This window comes from Ochlerotatus camptorhynchus, unplaced genomic scaffold (genome assembly GCF_037179485.1).
Source record: "Ochlerotatus camptorhynchus isolate MF236.1 unplaced genomic scaffold, CSIRO-AGI_Acam_v1.1 ptg000006l, whole genome shotgun sequence".
Taxonomy (NCBI): Eukaryota; Metazoa; Arthropoda; class Insecta; order Diptera; family Culicidae; genus Ochlerotatus; species Ochlerotatus camptorhynchus.
This window is the reverse complement of record NW_027040498.1, coordinates 1830841-1849893: the sequence shown is the minus strand read 5'-3', so window position 1 is coordinate 1849893 and position 19053 is coordinate 1830841. Positions and strand designations below refer to the sequence as shown.

The following is a 19053-nucleotide window of genomic DNA, read 5'->3' as shown; positions in this document are numbered from 1 at the left end:
GCAAATAAACACAGCAAAAAAAGTTGTTGAATATTACATCGAAACTGCTGCAACCAGGTCAATCCATCGGTTGTGTAATATCACATTGTACGATGTACATCGATTTTGCGAACAAAATTACATCCATTGATGTTATATTGTATCTGCTTTTTGCTATTACATCATTATTTCATACATCAGCTTGAATTACGTTGATTGATATTACATTTTTTTTTTGTGTAATGCGCATCGCGTATACAAAACGAGAGTGAAATCGGTTGTCACGTGTGGGATTTTCAACTACACAGCAAAAAAAAATATGTAATATTGATCAACGTAATTCAAGCTGATGTATGAAATAATGATGTAATAACAAAAAGCAGATACAATATTACATCAATAGATGTAATTTTGTTCGCAAAATCGATGTGCATCGTACAACGTAATATTACACCACCAGTGGAATGACCTCTGTGCAGCTGTTTGGATGTAATATTCAACAACTTTTTTTTACTGTGTAGGTTTTCAATTAAACGACAATATTAATTCCAAGGCAAATGAAGAAAACCATCTGGCCACCCTGCATGAATATGGTTATGTTGTTCTCAGTTTTAAAGCAAAGCTCTATACATTGCTGTTGCTTCATTATATACTAAAATTGTTCAGAGTGTAGATATCAGATGAACGTTTTGTTACAAACAACTGATGTTGACCTGTCAATGACTCGCGTTATTTGCGTTTATCAGCTGAACCGCAAAAAAGAAAACAACAGTTACTTTGCCTCATACTGCTCTTGCCTTGCCGCAGTTAAAAGTTAGCGTCTAGCGTGGCGTAATTGAATTTTGTTTAATCCGTGTATAATCTGTCGTTTTGTGAACATGAAGTACTGTGTGATCCAGTTTAAAGATGGGTCGAAAAAAGTAGTGCCGATGAGTTGGATATACTGTGAAAACGTGAAAATAAATAAAAAATATCCGACATTTTTTAACACGGATATGACGAAAAAGGCTCCGGAGAATCCGGCCATGTTGAAAACATACAAGGAGGGTGATCGTGATAAGTGTAATTGTTTGCACATAGTTTATGTTGTTAACATTGCAGGTATGTTTTGGTAGCAAGTACATCTGGTTATGTAAATAATTTAATTTACATATTTAATTATCATAGATATTGCCTGTTTCTTTAGAAATTCCCGAAATAAAAGCTACACTGATAAAGTTCTACACATTTTTATTGACGAATTTCCATGCGAAATTCCACATGATTTTCATGTGGCCACACATAAACAGAATTCACTCGGAAGTACACATGAAATTTATGAGTCAACTCAATAGTATGTTTGGTCACACATGGTTTTTATGTGTACACATATTAAGTATTAGAAATACTCAGAGAGAGGGATGGGCGGAGAAAACAAGGTACAATTCGTCAGCAGGGTTTTGTATGTATTTTATCTTGCAACCCTTGCTAGAAGCTAGTATTTCACATGAATTTTCTTTTTGATTCGCAGCAGATTTAGGATCTGATCGATTGCGATTTGTCGGAATACCGTGATCACCTGGGTGCAGATCGGGTAATGCACAATGAAGAATGACCCAGATTTTGGTGCACCGCTGGCGTCAACTGAGTCTTTTGATTCACGGTACCATTTATGAGCCGGTTAGTGTTGCATACCCGCATAAACGCGAACCATAAATTGACCTTACCTAAAATGGTTAAAAATTGTTTATAATCCTTGCTAAACTTTAACTGAAATGGTTATGGAACTTTACATGAACGTTTAATGATAAAGTTTCAACCTTATGTATTATGGTTTTTTGGAACTGGACCTTACAAATAATGGGTTGTTAAGAACCATTACCATTCCAAATTCTTGTTTTCTCCATACATTTTACATAGGCATCTTTTAACTTTTTATGTAATTTTATTATGTGTTTTTGGGAAGAGTTCAACCGAAAACCAGCATAAAATTTAAACATGGAATTTATTTGTAGATTCCTGGAAAAGTAAGAGAATTTCATTTGGGCTTTTGAGTTGCCACCCTGAAATTGTAGATAAACAATTAATAATTCCGTTAGTCGACGAAAGTGCCTCGAAAGATCTTTTTCATGTTGTCACCCAGTTGAATCGATGTGAAGGTCCTTTCGTTAAGGTCCCTTTTAGCTGAGTCTCAATCAATTTTATTGCACGAACTCAAATGTGAGCTTAAATGTGTAGTAATCAATATGTAGTTATTTGCTGCTATACAATGAATACAATTACAATACAATTCAAGGTAAGCCTTTTCAGTACATTTTGTGAGAATTTATGTAATTTTGGACCTACAGGTGGATGCTTCAATTCGATACTGATAGGATTTTAAACTTTCCACTATGAACATTGCGCTGTTTAAGATCCAAGCTTATCCACATTTATTTTCTCTAGAACCGTCATTTCATTTTCAATTTCCGCGGCGGACATCACCAAGAATCAGTGATTCACTTCAAATGAAAAAAACTGCAGTATGGTCAATGTTATAAATACATTTTATTATAAAGATTTAAGGGGCTGTTCATTAACTACGTAGACAGTTTTTTGGGATTCTTGACCAATAAATGTTTTTTTTTAAATAATTACCTGCCGGTTCAGTAAGAGTTTGGGCCAGAGGTGGCAACAGTACATTTTTTTTTGCAAAACCATCGTCCAGAGCAAAAAAAAAACCGCCAGCGCACGGGCGGTCGTGTATTTCTACAATACAAACAAACGGCGGAGATAGAGAATAGGAAAAATGTCGTAGCGCATTATTTTTCAAACAGTTTATTGAAATTCCATTTTAGCTGCAAGCTTTCGTGTCACAGTAAATTATTAACTCCCTTATTTACGCATAATTTTAACATCTAAGCTTATGAGTGGTTAGTATTCGTTCTTAATTTATAATTCCATGCAGTAAACATCAAATAAATGCTGTAATTATCCAGAAATCAGCAAAATTCTACATGACATAAATTTTTGACGCACGCGCCACTGGTCTTGTCTGCTTCATTAGGTTTTGCACCGTCGGGGTTAACCTCAATATGATGACAGTTTAGTGGTACTGTTTACGTGGACTTAGCCGATTTTTTCTTGAGTGGATTTTCTCGATAATTTTTCAGACTGCAGTGAGATGTAAACCACATTTCTGCAATGTTCACGAGCAACATACTTGCAATGCGCTGTTCCTCGACAATTTTCAAGTTAAAATTCGGAAATATTAGATTTTTTTTTTCTTCGAAAAAAAAAACTAAGTGCTTGTAAACAGTACCACTGAACTGTCAAAAAGGTTCAGCCGATTAACACTGAGTTCATTCGTGACGTCACGCTGCAGTACCTAATTTTTTCTCGAGTGAGTGAACTCAAATCCATCGTTGCACTCGTCCATACCGGATCGATAACCCTAATGTTAGAACTATTCCACTAATGGTTTGGATGATACCCTGAACACGTCGTTAAGCAAAATAACCATGCAAATTTTATTAGGGTGGCATGGACAAGTTGCTTGCTAATTAGGTTTTGCACCGTCGGGGTTAACCTCAATCTGATGACAGTTCAGTGGTACTGTTTACGTGGACTTAGTCGATCTTTTCTTGGGTGGATTGTCTCGACAATTTTTCAGACTGCTGTGAGATGTAAACCACACTTCCGCAATGTCCACGACCAACATCCTTTCAACGCGCTGTTCCTTGACAATTTTCAAGTTGAAATTCGGAAATTTTAGAATATTGTTTTTCGAAAAAAACGACTAAGTGCTTGTAAACAGTACCACTGAACTGTCAGCCGATTAACACTGAGTTCATTTGTGACGTCACACTGTAGAACCTAATTAGGTACTGCAGCGTGACGTCACGAATGAACTCAGTGTTAATCGGCTGAACCTTTTTGACAGTTCAGTGGTACTGTTTACAAGCACTTAGTCGTTTTTTCGAAAAAAAAATATTTTAAAATTTCCGAATTTTAACATGAAAATTGTCGAGGAACAGCGCGTTGAAAGGATGTTGCTCGTGGACATTGCAGAAGTGTGATTTACATCTCACTCTAGTCTGAAAAATTATCGAGAAAATCCATCCAAGAAAAATTTGACTAAGTCCACGTAAACAGTACCACTGAACTGTCATTAGATTGAGGTTAACCCCGACGGTGCAAAACCTAATTAGGTTCTGCAGCGTGACGTCAAGAATGAACTCAGTTTTAATAGGCTGAACCTTTTTGACAGTTCAGTGGTACTGTTTACAAGCACTTAGTCGTTTTTTCTTAAAAAAATTTCTAAAATTTCCGAATTTTAACTTGAAAATTGTCGAGGAACAGCGCGTTGCAAGGATGTTGCCCGTGACCATTGCAGATATTTGGTTTACGTCTCACTGCAGTCTGAAAAATTATCGAGAAAATCCATCCAAGAAAAAATCGACTAAGTCCACTTAAACAGTACCACTAAACTGTCATCAGATTGAGGTTAACCCCGACGGTGCAAAACCTAATACACAATTTACAATTTTCAGAAAACTTGGCTCAAGCTACAGATGCGATACAACAAAAACGGATTGCAGTTAAACCACGAAAAATCCAAACTGATTCTGACGATGTTATCAGTCAATTGCCAACTAAGAGACCAAAAAGAGATAATAACTCACTACTTCATAAAACGGCGAAACATCTAAATGAAGACTATCTGACTGCATTTGTATCTATCAACCCATCTTCAACAAGCACCAATTTGTCAGAGAACTTGAAGGATCCGCTTCACTTGAGCCTAACACCATCAATGCAATCAAAAAAAACGTGCTCAATCCCTTCAAAATCGTTTGAAGACCGGGCAGTTGGCAAGAAAGCTCAGCAGTTGTCCAGTTCAATTCACTTTTCACCTTCGGATTCATTCTCGCTTCAATCAAACAGATCTAGGGCGATTTCCCCAATGCCACACGAAGAACTTGTCCAGTTGTCCAGTTCAAATAAAAACTGGGTGCACGCATCGACGAGACAAAGCCACATTTCACCGCAGGTAGTATTTATTTTATAATTGTTCAAATTTTCATATGATCTTAATGTTTATCACTATATACTAGATTGGCAGAACATCATCGCTTAAACCGATTACAGCTTGCCTTCAGTCGTCAACACCGTCACCTTCGGATTCGGTATTAAGTTCTGTGACTTCATCTTCAGATTCATCATTAAACACTGTACCGTGTACTCCAGAACACCGAGTGAACGTATCACGGCAACTTAACTATGGTCCACGGAAGGTAATGTTTATTTTGAAATTGTTTGAATCTTCTTAATTTATATTGTGTATACTACTCGTATAGCCCAGTCAGTAAATGCATGGTATTATTAAACCGGAGGCGGTGGGAACGATTTCCAGTTCTGCCTAGGAAATTTTCTCGACTTGTTCACTATCATTGTACTACCACACAATAATATAGAAAGCTCTCAATTAATAACTGTGGGACATACGACTTTACTGAATAGGCTATAAGACCCCAACTTGGTTGAACCCCTGCGAAAAATTATACAAAGTTTTATGGAATTAGAAGTAAAGTTAATTAGGCATTAAATGATATTGTTTTCAGCAGGGTATATATTTTTTTTTTATCATCTATAATTTACCGTTTTATTACCGTAATTACAAATCAATATAATAATAAACATGTCTAGCACACAATGCATACATAAGTGCGGCGCATAATGGGTACAAGTTGCGTTTGCGTTTTTTTGTTGTTATATCTTTATTAAGGAGACTTTCAGACCTGAGCTGGTTCGTCTCCGGATACCCCAGAAGGGGGCATCCCTAAGGGAGAGAAGGTATAGCGTTTGCGTTTGCGTGTATTTTACAGTTCAAGAGCAAATTTTCATTACGTCGAATGTAACAAAGGTAAACAAAGTCGAGCTATCAGTGTCAATCGATGCTCCTGCTATTACACTATATACTGTCCGAATATAGGATCACATCCCATTTTTAAATTTATTTAACAGTCAAATTGCTTTTTGACGTAATCACATTCCGATCAAAATAGTTTTCAATGTTACTTAAGTCACCCGATTTCTGTGGAGATGCCGTTTGCCAAGGTTCAATTTACTTTGATGCATTTTCGAAAAATTCAAAAGCAGTTTTTTTCGACGCATTCTTTCAGATTGCTAAAAGCTCGCGTCATTCTGTGTAGAATAGCAAAAGGAATCGAATAGTGCGAGCATTTTGCAATCTGGACTAATGCGTCGAAAAAAACTGCTCTTGAATTTTTCGAAAAAGCATCAAAGTAAATTGAACCTTGAGTAACAGCACTGAGAAACCCGTGAAAAGTGTACTTTCGTCGTTTCGCTTTCTCATTATTAAAGTGAATAAATCGAACTGTTTGTTGCTAAGATGATTTCGGTGGTCCTAAAATGATAAATGGGCTGCAAGTAAGGAGACGTAATTGATAATTCTCTCGAATATCCTGGTAAATAAACATTGACTTAAGTAACAATAGGGGCCACCAAACGACGTATAATAACTTTTGACTCAAAAACCAGTATTTCTTAGCATGAAAGCTAGCGATTTGCATTTGTATGATTAAAACCCGGCTAAATATGTTTAACATTGCTATCACTATGAGATTATATGTGTTTACTTGGAAATAGGAATAACTTTTCGGTCATCAAAACAAAACTTTATTTTCCTCGGATCGGTACGAATGTTACTTACGACATAATGAAAATTTGCTCTTGAGTTAACACATGGGTTATCTCCCGCATAAACGCGAACCATCACATGACCTTACCGATAATGGTTATAAATTGTTTATAATCCCTGCTAAACTTCAACTGAAATGGTTATGGAACTTTACATGAACGTTTGTGTGATAAAGTTTTAACCTTATGTATTATGGTTTTTTGGAAGCGGACCTTACAAATAATGGGTTGTTAAGAACACGCAGAAAAATGGATTTTTGTTTCAGGGCCTAATGTATTTTGTTATTGATTCAAACATATTGTATAACTATTTCAACAAAACATGTTTTTGAATCAACAAAATGGTTTTTAGAATCAACAAACAGATTATTGACTCTACAACCGGTTTGTTGATTCAAAAATATTTTTCTTTGAATTAACCGAATAATATATTTGAAACAATATCAAAAATATATTAGGCCCTGAGTCAAAAATATATCCATTTGAACTTAAAAACCATTTCTCTGCGTGAACTATTACCATTCCAAATTCTTGTTTTCTCCTTACATTTTCGGAAAGAGAACTATATTAGAACGTTTTTACTTATGGTTTGAGAACATTAATGGTTATGGTTATGGTAGTCAGTAAGGTCCATTAATGGTTTTGTATTATCGCTCAACTTTACGTGAAATATATCGTGAATTGGTAATCAGTAATTTACAGGTAACCAATTCGCGATATATTCCACATAAAGTTTATCGATGTTACAAAACCATTCATGGACCTTACTGGTTACCATAACCATTACCATTAATGTTCTCAAATCATAAGTTAAAAGGTTTTAGTATAGTTTTCTTTCCGAAAATGTATGGAGAAAAGAAGAATTTTGAATGGTAATGGTTCTTAACAACCCATTATTTGTAAGGTCCACTTCCAAAAAACTATAATACTTAAGGTTAAAACTTTATCATTAAACGTTCATGTAAAGTTCCATAACCATTTCAGTTGAAGTTTAGCAGGGATTATAAACAATTTTAACCATTTTAGGTAAGGTCAATTTATGGTTCGCGCTTATGCGGGTTGTCAAACTAATAACGAATTCGTTTATTATTCAGTTCCAACCTGGATCGGGTACCAAGATTGGGTCTGCTTGTTTTCTGACAAACGTCAGTTTGCTCGTTTGTTTTTAAAACCTAGCTCAGGTTGAGGTTCACACTGACAAAAGGTTCGGTTTCGCACTGGGTTGGAACTGGTGTTAACCCCGATAATAAACGAATTCGCTATAAATATCGTCAACGGAACGCAAAGGTATTCATTGTGCGCCGCACTTTAATTTACACTGTGTGCTAGACATGTTTATTATGATTTTGATTTGTAATTATCAATTCGGATCATTTCTAGCTTCCACGTGTTTCCGGGATTGTCGGTGAAGTCAACAATGGCTGGCCACAAGAACTTCAAAACGAACAGTCTGCTACAGGCCGCCAAAGCCGGACGCCATCATCGCGGTCCATCACCTTGGCTGAAGAATCTCCGCAGGTAAAATTATCGTCGAGTCACTAAAACTCAGGATTAAAGCAACTTTTCACGGATGATAATGATAATACCATAATACTGCTTTAATTCGGTTGTTTTTTAAACAACCGATATGATTTTTGAATGTGGTTAATCTAGGGTGGGCACTAATTACAAAGGTGGTATCATATTTCCCGGAGTGACATTTCGCAGAATGCATTTTCACTGTACACTGTTTCACTGAATACAAAGAAGGGAAATACTCAATTCTTTATTAAAATATTCTTAAAATGAAATATTTCCATCTTTACCAAAGTATTGAATATTTCCTTCTATATTAAAATGTTCAAAGAATGAAGCATTCTTTTCCTTATTTTTTTTTTTATTATTTAAAGGAGGAAATATTACCTTCCATATTCAAATATCTTCTTCCTTTCAAAGTATTGAAAGAAAACAAAATTCCATTCTATTAAAATATTCAACGAAGGAAATAATATTTTCTTCGCAATAAAAAAATAAAAGAAGAAAATACCCTCCCGTAGGCCATTCTTAAGGCCGGCGCACAATGCATAAGTTTTCGGGTTTTTTTGACAGATAATGCATGAGCTAACTGTTAAAAAAAACCTGAAAACGTATCTATTGTGCGCCGGCCTTTAAGCACCTTGTCGAAGGTGGAAAGGCTTAAGGTCCAAGCGCAATGACAGCGGAAGCGGAACGGCAGCGGGAAAGTCCGATCTGAGTAAGCCTACTTGTCGGATTGAAAACTAGTTAGAAACAAATCGACATCGGTTGGGTTTCTGGATGTCATTTGTGACAACTGTCAAACTTTCCGTTTCCGTTCCGCTTCCGTCCACATTACGTTTGGGCCATTAATCTCATGCTGTAAGATTGCATGGGAAACCAAGACAGTGGCCTAAAGTGATGGTATCACACATTCTTTTCATTCATTTATTAGCCACGTTGTATTACCTACGTTTATATAAGGCAGGTGTGATGCCAGCGGGTTTTGCCGCAATTCACGCTTAAATTCAACGTTAAAAACGCAACGTCAAGGTTAAAAATGTAAAAAAAAATTAGGTTAAACATCTAAAAAGTGCATTTTTCAATTGCGTGGCGTACTTTCATTGTTTTTCATTAAATAATTAGCAATTAATGCATAACCGAAAATACCTATATTGCAGTTGGTATCATAAATAATTTATGCATTGCTTCATTTTCGAAAAGGGTGAATACTTCTGTTATGGCTCTGCGTCCTGTTATGTGTTCGGTTGTGGTATTTGGGAATACCATTTACCATGACAGGGTCCGTTGGGATGGAGTCAGGTGGCCGTGATATAACTATTGACCCTATATAAAATATACTTTAAATAGGAGACTAATCTCGGAATGAAGCATTTTATCACAGAAAAGTGTTACTTAAGACGGACGAAGACAAGATAAATTTTGCGGATCAATGTAGAAAGGAAGCATAATAAAGAGACAGAGAGAAATCGAGAGAGAAATACATATTACTTTTAGGCTGATCTCGTAGGAAGAATAGGTTGCGGGTGGTCCGCATAGGTTGGCAATTATGCCTTAACTATAAAGAATAAATCTCCCCATTTAGTTTATTTGTAGTTATAAGCAATAGTGGAAGTTGTTATTTCAACCAATACAAATATTAATCAGATCTTCGATGTTTGCTAACAAGTGAAAAATAGGGAAGAAATAAAATTTAATAAGTAATGATTGCATGAGGCTGATCAGGAACTTTTTGATTTTGTGTTCAGATTGTTATGCAATTATCAGTATCTGGTAGGGGGATATTGTAGCTTCTCACAGGTATTAGCTTGAGTTGGGTTTGATTAGATCAGAATATACCCTGCATTATTATTTGTGCCGATAAGCATAAATTGCATAGGAGGGAACTTTGTTTAATTTAGAATAAATACTGTTTGAAATTATCGAGAACAAAGTTTAAAAACCTCAAAAGTTTAAATCAAATTTGGAAGTTATAAGATAGTATGCATAACTTTACATAGCTGAACTAAAAAAAATAATAATAGGTTTTATTGCAGTAGGTTTTCGGTGGGGCGGGTATATTATTTAATGACCATTATCGAGCTTTTGTGCCTACTAACTAAAATGTTGTAAATATTAATTTCTTTTAATAGAATCAAGAATCTTATTATTCTCTTCAGTAATCGTGGGACTGGGAGCGTATCTTTGTTGTTCATTGCATACCAAGTGGATACCCTAATAAAAATTGTATGGTTAATTTGCTTAACGACGTGTTCTGGGTATCATCCAAACCATTTGTGGAATAGTTCAATGATTTGGGTTGTCGTTCGTTTATGGTTATTTTTTATTAGGGAACCTAATCATATTTTGCCGTGGCTTTGAGATGCTCGATGGCCCTGGAGGAATTGTTTTTGCTTACCGAGCAGAAAATCATGGGTTTGAACCCAAGCTCTCCCACAACAGAATAAACCGCCATCGCCGGGTTTCGAGAGCCTAAAGCGCCGTAATAACCAATCTTATATTGCCCCACCAAACGCTGCAAAATGAAAATGAAAATGAAATAAAAAAATACAAGAAGAAAATATTCCATTCTTTATCAAAGAAATCCAAGAATGAAATACAAAACAACTGACTAAAATCGGTATGTGTAACTTTGTTCCTGTCGCGTTCTTCGAGGGATTACTGTATTAATGCCCGATTATATTTTCTATTTTCTTAATTCAAATTTTTACTCATTTCTAGCTTCCAAGCGTTTCCGGGATTGTCGGTAAAGTCAACAATGACCGGTCACAACTTCAAAACGAACACACTGATACAGGCCGCCATAACCGGAAACCATCATCGCGGTACATCACCGTGGCAGAAGAATCACTACAGGTAAAATTATCGTCGAGTAGGGTAACGTAACCTATTCTCGGCCTATGGTCCTATTTTGGGCCTAACGCTAAAACTCAGGGCAACTTTTCACTGATAATAATGATATACAATTTATTCTGTTCCATTTAAGCTGACAAATCAGGCAGAAGTTACTTCAATCTAGAGTTTAAGCATTAGGCTACACAATAGGAGCTTAAGCTGATAATAGGTTCCATTACCCTAGTTTATACAGATTGAACCCCTGAAGATATAAAGCTATAGCCATAACCGTCATTTACCCTATAAGCCGAGCCGTATATCAAGATTCTCACAATTTGTTCGTTTAATTAATATTGCATATTGTATTCCTCCGAAGAACGTGGTAGGAACAAAGTTAAACCCACTGCCTTAATTCGGCTGTTTTCTCATAACAATAGATATTATTTTTGATGTCTAGGGTGCATACTAATCACTTAGCACTAATTACAAAACAACCGAATTAAAGCGGTGGGTGTAACTTTGTCCCTACCGCGTTCTGTGGAGGAATACAGTAAATTAATGTTCGATTGCATTTTACATTTTCCTAATATACATTTTTACTTAACTTTTATCGTTTCTAGCTTCCGAGCGTTTCCGGGATTGTCGATAAAGTCAACAATGGCCGTCCACAAGAACTTCAAAACGAACACATCGCTACAGGATGTCAAAGCCGGACACCATCACCGCTGGCCTTCACCGTGGGTGTAGAATCTCCACAGGTAAAAGTATCATCCAGTAGTTTATACAAATTCTTAACACAGAATTACGACCAACTCAATGTTTAAGGTTCAATTTACTTTGATGCATTTTTTTAAAACTCAAAAGCAGTTTTTTTCGACGCATTATTTTAGATTGCAAAAAGCTCGCGTCATTTTGTGTAAAATATCAAAAGGAATCGAATAGTGCGAGCTTTTTGCAATCTGAAATAATGCATCGGAAAAAAACTGCTTTTGAAATTTTCCAAAAAGCATCAAAGTAAATTGAACCTTAATGCATTGTAAACATGCTTGATTCCCATATTCGTGATCCGTTCATGGTGTACATTTCCTCCTACCTGCGGACCGTGAACTATTGCCGTTCATGAATATGAAATTTGTTTTTATGCGTGAACTGACGGCTTCGGTAATATCTGAACCTATATCGTCAGTCTGGGTGGGAGTTGGTCTGTTCGGAGATAAACAAATATTTGAGCGCTTAATTTTGGCCAATCGAGCCACTGGTTATAAAATCGGAAAAACAACTTATTATAATTAAATAATTGCTGCACGCCTGAACAAATGACTTATATAGGAAAAAGCGAGAGAAAAACTTTCATAAATCGATTTTACACCTGTGCAGAATAGTGTATGTTGGGGTTTTAGGCGATTTTCGGTTAAAACCACAAATGTTGAAGAACTCAAAACATTGTATCGTGATGATTAAAATAAACCTCATTTGGTTTTTAATAGTAAAGCATCAAAGGAATCCAATAAATTGACCTGTTTTCTCCCAATTTTCAAATCCTAAAAATAGAAATTCATGTTTCCAAAGAGATTATATTATTAAATAAAGTTATTCTTGGATAAATTCTAAGAAACTCATAGGAATGGTTTAGTTTCATCATAACGATTAAAGAAATAGAAAGTGTTTTATTTTTAAATAAAGGATTTTGCAACAAAATCCACCTAAATCTCAACTTGCACTATTCTGCCCAAGATGAAACACAATCCAATTGATTTTTTAGGCTTTTTCCTATAAGAATTACTTTATTTAAGTCATTGATTTCAGCACGCAGCGAAGTTATTGTTTTTGTGATATTATCTCCATGAGCTTTGATACATGATGTACCGCATGCAAAGGAAAATAGCCTACATGGACTTTTTTCACCCCATGTCGACAATAGTCCCATATGCCGTGTATCGAATATATTCTTCGAATTATACTTATTTGTAAATTGATCAATTTACAAATAAGTATAATTCAAATATATTTTTTATTTTCGTTGTAGATTCGTTTTCGTGCTTCGAACACCCATGAAGAATTCGTACCAGAAACAGGATCGCTAGAAAGAGGTAATTTCTGAAAATGTTTTTTTACTGCTCAATAGGGAAAAGTGGGGTAGTTTCGCCAACTTAAGAAAATCATCATCAATCACACAAAATTCGAATGATGTTAAACATAATGGATAGTTTCAAGCCCTATTTACATCATGAATACAAATTGGGCTAAAACTGTTTGCATTTATGTATAAAACTAGGTGCAAATAATTTTCTTCCATAAAAGCACTGTTGGCCAGTGGGCAGATTGTAGACACACACACACATGAATACAAATTGAATATAAAATGTAAACTTTTGAATATTAAGAAAGAAGATTAAAAAATGTTCGGTTTGTAACCGAAATTAAACCGTTGGGGTAAAGTGAGCACTCTGTCGGGATGGTATGAACGATGGAATATCAACGATAAGTTATTTTCTGATTCAGAAATCTTATAACATTTTTGACATTTTGAGCTAGTCTAACATTTTTTGAATATTTGCACTAGAGAAAAGTAATTTTTGGTATGAAGTTTTGGTTGCTCTTGAAAATTAATAACACCGTGTTTGTGTAAAGGTCATTTATTCAACTTTCTAGGCCATTTAGTCATCTTTGAGGCTGTTTTTTTTAGATTTTTTGACGATTTTAAAGCTCTCTATGCGTTGAATAGCTGTTTTGGAGATTTGAGGTATTTTTTTGCATTTTTAAAGCTTTACTGGTGTTTGTAGCAATTATGTTTTTTTTTTGTGTTCCATTTTGACGTATGTTTCTTATGGATTTTTATCTACTATAGGGCAAATGGATGTAATGTCGTCCTAAATACCCCTAATTTGGGCCCTTACATAAATTCAATAATCGACTAAATTTTCAATAGCGACCAAAAATATCCATCAGTACCGTCCCAATGACGGTTTTATCTAAATAAAATTTATAAATAGCAGATTTTTAGCGATGGGCCCAATCTTAGATCCATATGCCAACATTAGAGCCATTTCCCCTAAATTATATACAGGGAATCCGAACTAATGGTTTGTTTGTTTATTCGCCAACAGATAATTGCAAGAACTGCCAAAAAGTAAAAAAACGATTGGAGAATGCTGAAACCAGAATCCATGTACTAACCGAACTAAATTTGAATCTGCAGATGGAAAAAGTAAAATTAATGGCTCAGAACAAGGAGAAAGCACCGGTAAGTTGATGCTAGGAATTAAATCGACATTAGATAATAAGTAGGGTCATGTTATTTGTTTAGCAGGCTTTAAAAGAACGCATCACTTCCCAATGTGAATCCATATCTAATTTACCCTTCCCACTAACAAAAACGTCTTTCCCGTGATAACCGTGGAGATGCAGAGGTATACTCGGTCTCTAGTAACAACGGTTGTTCAAATAACAATCCTTTCCCTCCCCGATGACCGTAAGGACGTGGCCGGCGCCGTTATTGACCTCAAAAATAAGAATTCTCCGGATTTTGTACACTGAGAATGGATTGCTAGTCACAAGCCCCGTTCATTCATTCATTTGTGCAAATTTCGCTGAATCTGGTCAATCACGGAGTAGCAACTACTGAAATGTATGGTCATCAATGCTCAAGCTCGCAATTGTTACCAGACGTCTCCAATGATCCGAGGTACACAAAATCATCCACCACCTTGAACTCATCTCCGTTGATTGTCACATTTCTGTCTTTGCGAGCCTTATCGCGCTTGTTTCCTTCAGCTAACAAATACTTTGTCTTCGACATATTCATCTTTAATCCCACCTTATAACTTTATCCAACCTTACAAAGGTATAAGATGAAAAGGTTTATAATAAATTTCACTTATTATGGTGAAGTGCGGACAAAGTGTGGGTAGACTATACTTCAAAATATTGTTCAGTATTAACGAGGGGGACGACTCTATCTACGATGCAGGAAATATTGTGTTTTACTGTGGCTAGCTGCGCGTACGCAGATAGATAGTGTAGATAGAAAGAAGATTTATCACGATTTTGAAGATTTCCTGCAAAAAGATGATGTGCGCTGCAAGTAGAAGATTTTTCGAAGATTTATTCGCTAGTGTTAGATTTTTTGAGCATCTAGAATTGAGTTTATGTGTCGCCCCCTCGAGTATTAAAGGGGTGGGAAATGTCTTTCCCAACCGCTCAAACCAAATTTATTTTAATTTATTTCATTTGCTTAATTTTTGCATGCACAACTTATTTGTAATGTTGTTTATTATATATTTGCAGTTCGTGAATAGTGTAGAAGAGTGGTAAACCCCAGAAATTGTCTTGAGAACACACATCGAAAGCCCCGCAGGATCGGAAGGGGACGGCCGATTCATTTCCGCTTTGGCAGATCACTTGTGGAACAGAGAGCAACTACAGGAGCGATCCGTGAAGGGGAAGATGTGTAATTTGCATCCAAAAAGTGGAACAAAGAAACCGGCAACGCCGTCCAAAGTAGCATTTATACTTGAGAAATTGGTTCAGCGGGTCGATATAGAGGGAGACCTGGAGCCAAAACGCAAGATCCCGTCCCGGGTATCTAGAAAACTTAATGAGAAAATGGCGAATGCACGCCGCAAGACGGTTGGCAAATAAACTCGAATCCTGATGAATGTGGGCGTCTTAGTGGAATACCTGTATTGTATAATGAGAGAGAGAAGGATTAGTATTTTCCATTAAATTCAACTACTTTATTTGTTTATCCTTGATAAATACGCGTATTTCGTCTACAATGTGCAGACTTCTTCAGTGTCTTGTACTAATACTCGACTGAAGAAAAACATCGCATTTACCGAATATATATTAACACAGGTACAACGAGTAAGCAGCGGAGTACCTACTCCTATAGAAAATTAAATTTAAGTTTACCTAGTTTCTAAGTGAAAATGTACCTGTGTTAATATATATTCGGTAAATGCGATGTTTTTCTTCTGTCGAGTATTAGTACAAGACACTGAAGAAATCTGCACATTGTAGACGAAATACGCGTATCTGTCAAGGATAAGCAAATAAAGTAGTGGAATTAACTGGAAAATACTAATCCTTCTCTCTCTTATTATAAATAAACTCGTCTAGCTCAGAGTTGATTATAGAAGAGTTGCGCAGACTGAAACCAAAATCTACCTATCGAACTGTCAAACCGTCTACCAATCGAGCATATAGACAAGCTGACTCTGTTGCGTGGGAAGTATTGTTATCGAAACTAGAGAAAATTTCACAACCCAGGTGAAGTCATCCGAGGTGTAAACAAAAACAAAGGTTGACAAAATAATAAAAATGCCCATTGATCTACATCAGTGTTGCAAGCTTCACTCTGCGTAACTCTTCTATTATCAACTCTGATTTAGCTATCAGATATTCAATAGAAATCTATATATATATAAAAATGAATTTCAGTCTGTCTGTCTGTCTGACCCTTATAGACTCGGAAACTACTGAACCGATCGGCGTGAAAATTTGTATACAGGGGTTTTTGGGGCTGGGAATGGTTCTTATGATGGTTTGAGACCCGCCCTCTGTAAGGGGGGCTCCCATACAAATGAAACTGAAATGTCTGCATAGCTCGAGAACTAATCAAGCAAATGGAACCAAATTTGGCATGTGGAGGTATAAGAAGAAGGTCATAGGGGGTAGCCCCTTAGGTAAGAGTGGGGCTATGCTAGTGTAATAGGGAAAATTCAGGTCATTTAGAAGATCAAATTGAAAAATCAGGTAATAATAAAACGTCTCGTTTATGCGTCGATTTTATAAAGCATTAGATTTAAAAACTTGGTCTTGTAAACACTTCACACAATTGTCCGGTAGATCGCTAAAAAATGCTGCAACAATCGTCAAGCTCGCTGTAATGTCACCAAGTGCCTCGTCACCCACGAATTGGCGCCTATGTCAGTGGTCTAATAACTCTTAGCGCGCTAATGGCATAGTTCCCCTGCCGCATAGAGAGTTGCCGCAATGATATTAGGTTAGCTAAGGTCAGTTAACTGACTGGTGGGAAACGGGAGCTTAAGCAATGACTATCATGTACGCATTTTTATGATGTTATCTAACAACAATGGTGTGTAGTGTTTACACGATCATGTTTCTAATTATAATGTGTTGTATTATCGTTCCAATTGAACATCGAAAAACACCACACGTGACTATCGATTTTAATTTCATAACGTCGTACATAGTGCGATCTGAAAACATCAGTGAACAACAACCACGAGGCACAATTGAAAACATCCTAACAACGTTTCGTTGTAACGTTTTGTACACCTGAAAACATCCTAAAAACTTTTGGTTCTAGTAACGGGAATTATCTACATAAGAAAACATCACAATACATATACATATAGAAACATTCGAACAACGTTTGGTTCTTACGTTTTGTACATCCGAAAACATCCCTAAAACATTTGGTTCTAACATCTACATTAGAAAACATCACATCACATTATCTACATTAGAAAACATCAGAATACATTTACATATAAAAACATCCGAACAACGTTTAGTTCTAACGTTTTTTACATCCGAAAACAACCAAAAAACGTTTGATTCTAACATCAGGAAACCTCTACATTAGAAAACATCAGAAAACGTTTACATATAAAAACATCCGAAAAACGTTTAGTTCTAACGTTTTTTACATCTGAAAACATCCAAAAACGTTTGTTTCTAACATCAGGAAACATCTACATTAGAAAACATCAGAAAACGTTTACATTTAAAAACATCCGAACAACGTTTAGTTCTAACGTTTTTTACATCTGAAAACATCCTTAAAACGTTTGGTTCTAATGTCAATAGATTGAAATTTTTGACGTCAGACCGACATTAGAATGGCAAAATTTTGTTCCAAAATTTCTGATGTATACACCATGTTACGTTGCTTAAATACAACTAAATCATAATGTTTTCTAATGTTTGACATCAGGCATACATTTGATTTCGATGCTGATGTAGACATCAGAATCAAACGTTGGGCTAATGTAAATTTCTATTCGGGTTGCAACGTATGCCCAGCGGTACACGGGAAACTTCCATCATCAGATCCGGACACCATTGCATATCTCCTGGGATCCTGGAAAATCAAAATTTCAATATATTTTTTTTAATTTCCTTATGAGCAATGTAAACTTACCACATTGTATAGTCCGTTATTAAGTTATTCTAATTTTTCCGAACAACATTAACTAAGATCTGTTGCTTCCGCCAGGCGACAAAAAAAAAACAAACCAAAATGCGAATGGCGCACGCGTGATTTTTCATCCAAATCCAAGTGCAATCGCAACACTTGATTTTGGATACATTCATAGCGTGGAAAATGAAACAACTCAAAATCGAGATGAAACGTCCGCAAAAATAAGAACTCTCTCAAGACTACTGTTTGAGTACAATTAACGAAGAGCGAGAGTTATTGTTGTACTTCAAGATTAAGTTTAAAGTACTCATCAATGAAAACAAAATTGTATCCAAAACAGTAGTGCTAGAGAAGTACTTATTTTTAAGTTTTTTTTTTTTTTTTTTTCTTTATTTTAGAGATTTTTAGCCTGAGGCTAGTTCATCTCTTAATTATTTTTAAGTACTTTTCATCTCGATTTTGAGTAATATCGTCTTTCCGTGTAGGGCAGAGCGGCAGCGCTTAAAGCCCTCTAGTCAAAGTATGGACGTCTGTCAAAAGTAGTTCCAATGAACTGTCTAAATACACTGCGTTGCTCGATTGCAACAACTTTTTTTCAGTTTTTTGGTGACAGTCGTCCACACTTTTACTAGAGTGCTTTAGCAGCGCTGGGTTAAGGCTGGCGCACAATGGATAAGTTTTCGGGTTTTTTGACAGAGTTGGGCGATTTTTCTCTCCTTTGGTAATTTAGGCGTTTTGTTTTTTTAAACGCCTTTAAAAAAAAATTTTAATGAATAAAAAATCGATATCATCTTTGAAAAATCGATTCTGTCAAATATCGAACAGAAAAAGATCGGATGAAAAAAATCGATTTTTCGTGGCCAAAAAATCGA

The 19053-nt window shown here is 35.9% G+C and overlaps 1 protein-coding gene across 1 annotated transcript; it reads left to right on the top strand.

Annotated features, from left to right (window-relative positions):
- The first annotated feature begins 857 nt into the window (after window positions 1-857).
- On the top strand, window positions 858-15324 carry LOC135717303 (uncharacterized). Its single transcript, XM_065239304.1, has 9 exons — window positions 858-1080; window positions 4491-4990; window positions 5055-5234; window positions 8041-8178; window positions 10897-11031; window positions 11631-11768; window positions 13037-13100; window positions 14118-14254; window positions 15298-15324. The coding sequence occupies exons 1-9, from the start codon at window positions 858-860 to the stop codon at window positions 15322-15324; spliced, it is 1542 nt and encodes a 513-aa protein (XP_065095376.1).
- The last annotated feature ends 3729 nt before the right edge of the window (window positions 15325-19053 follow it).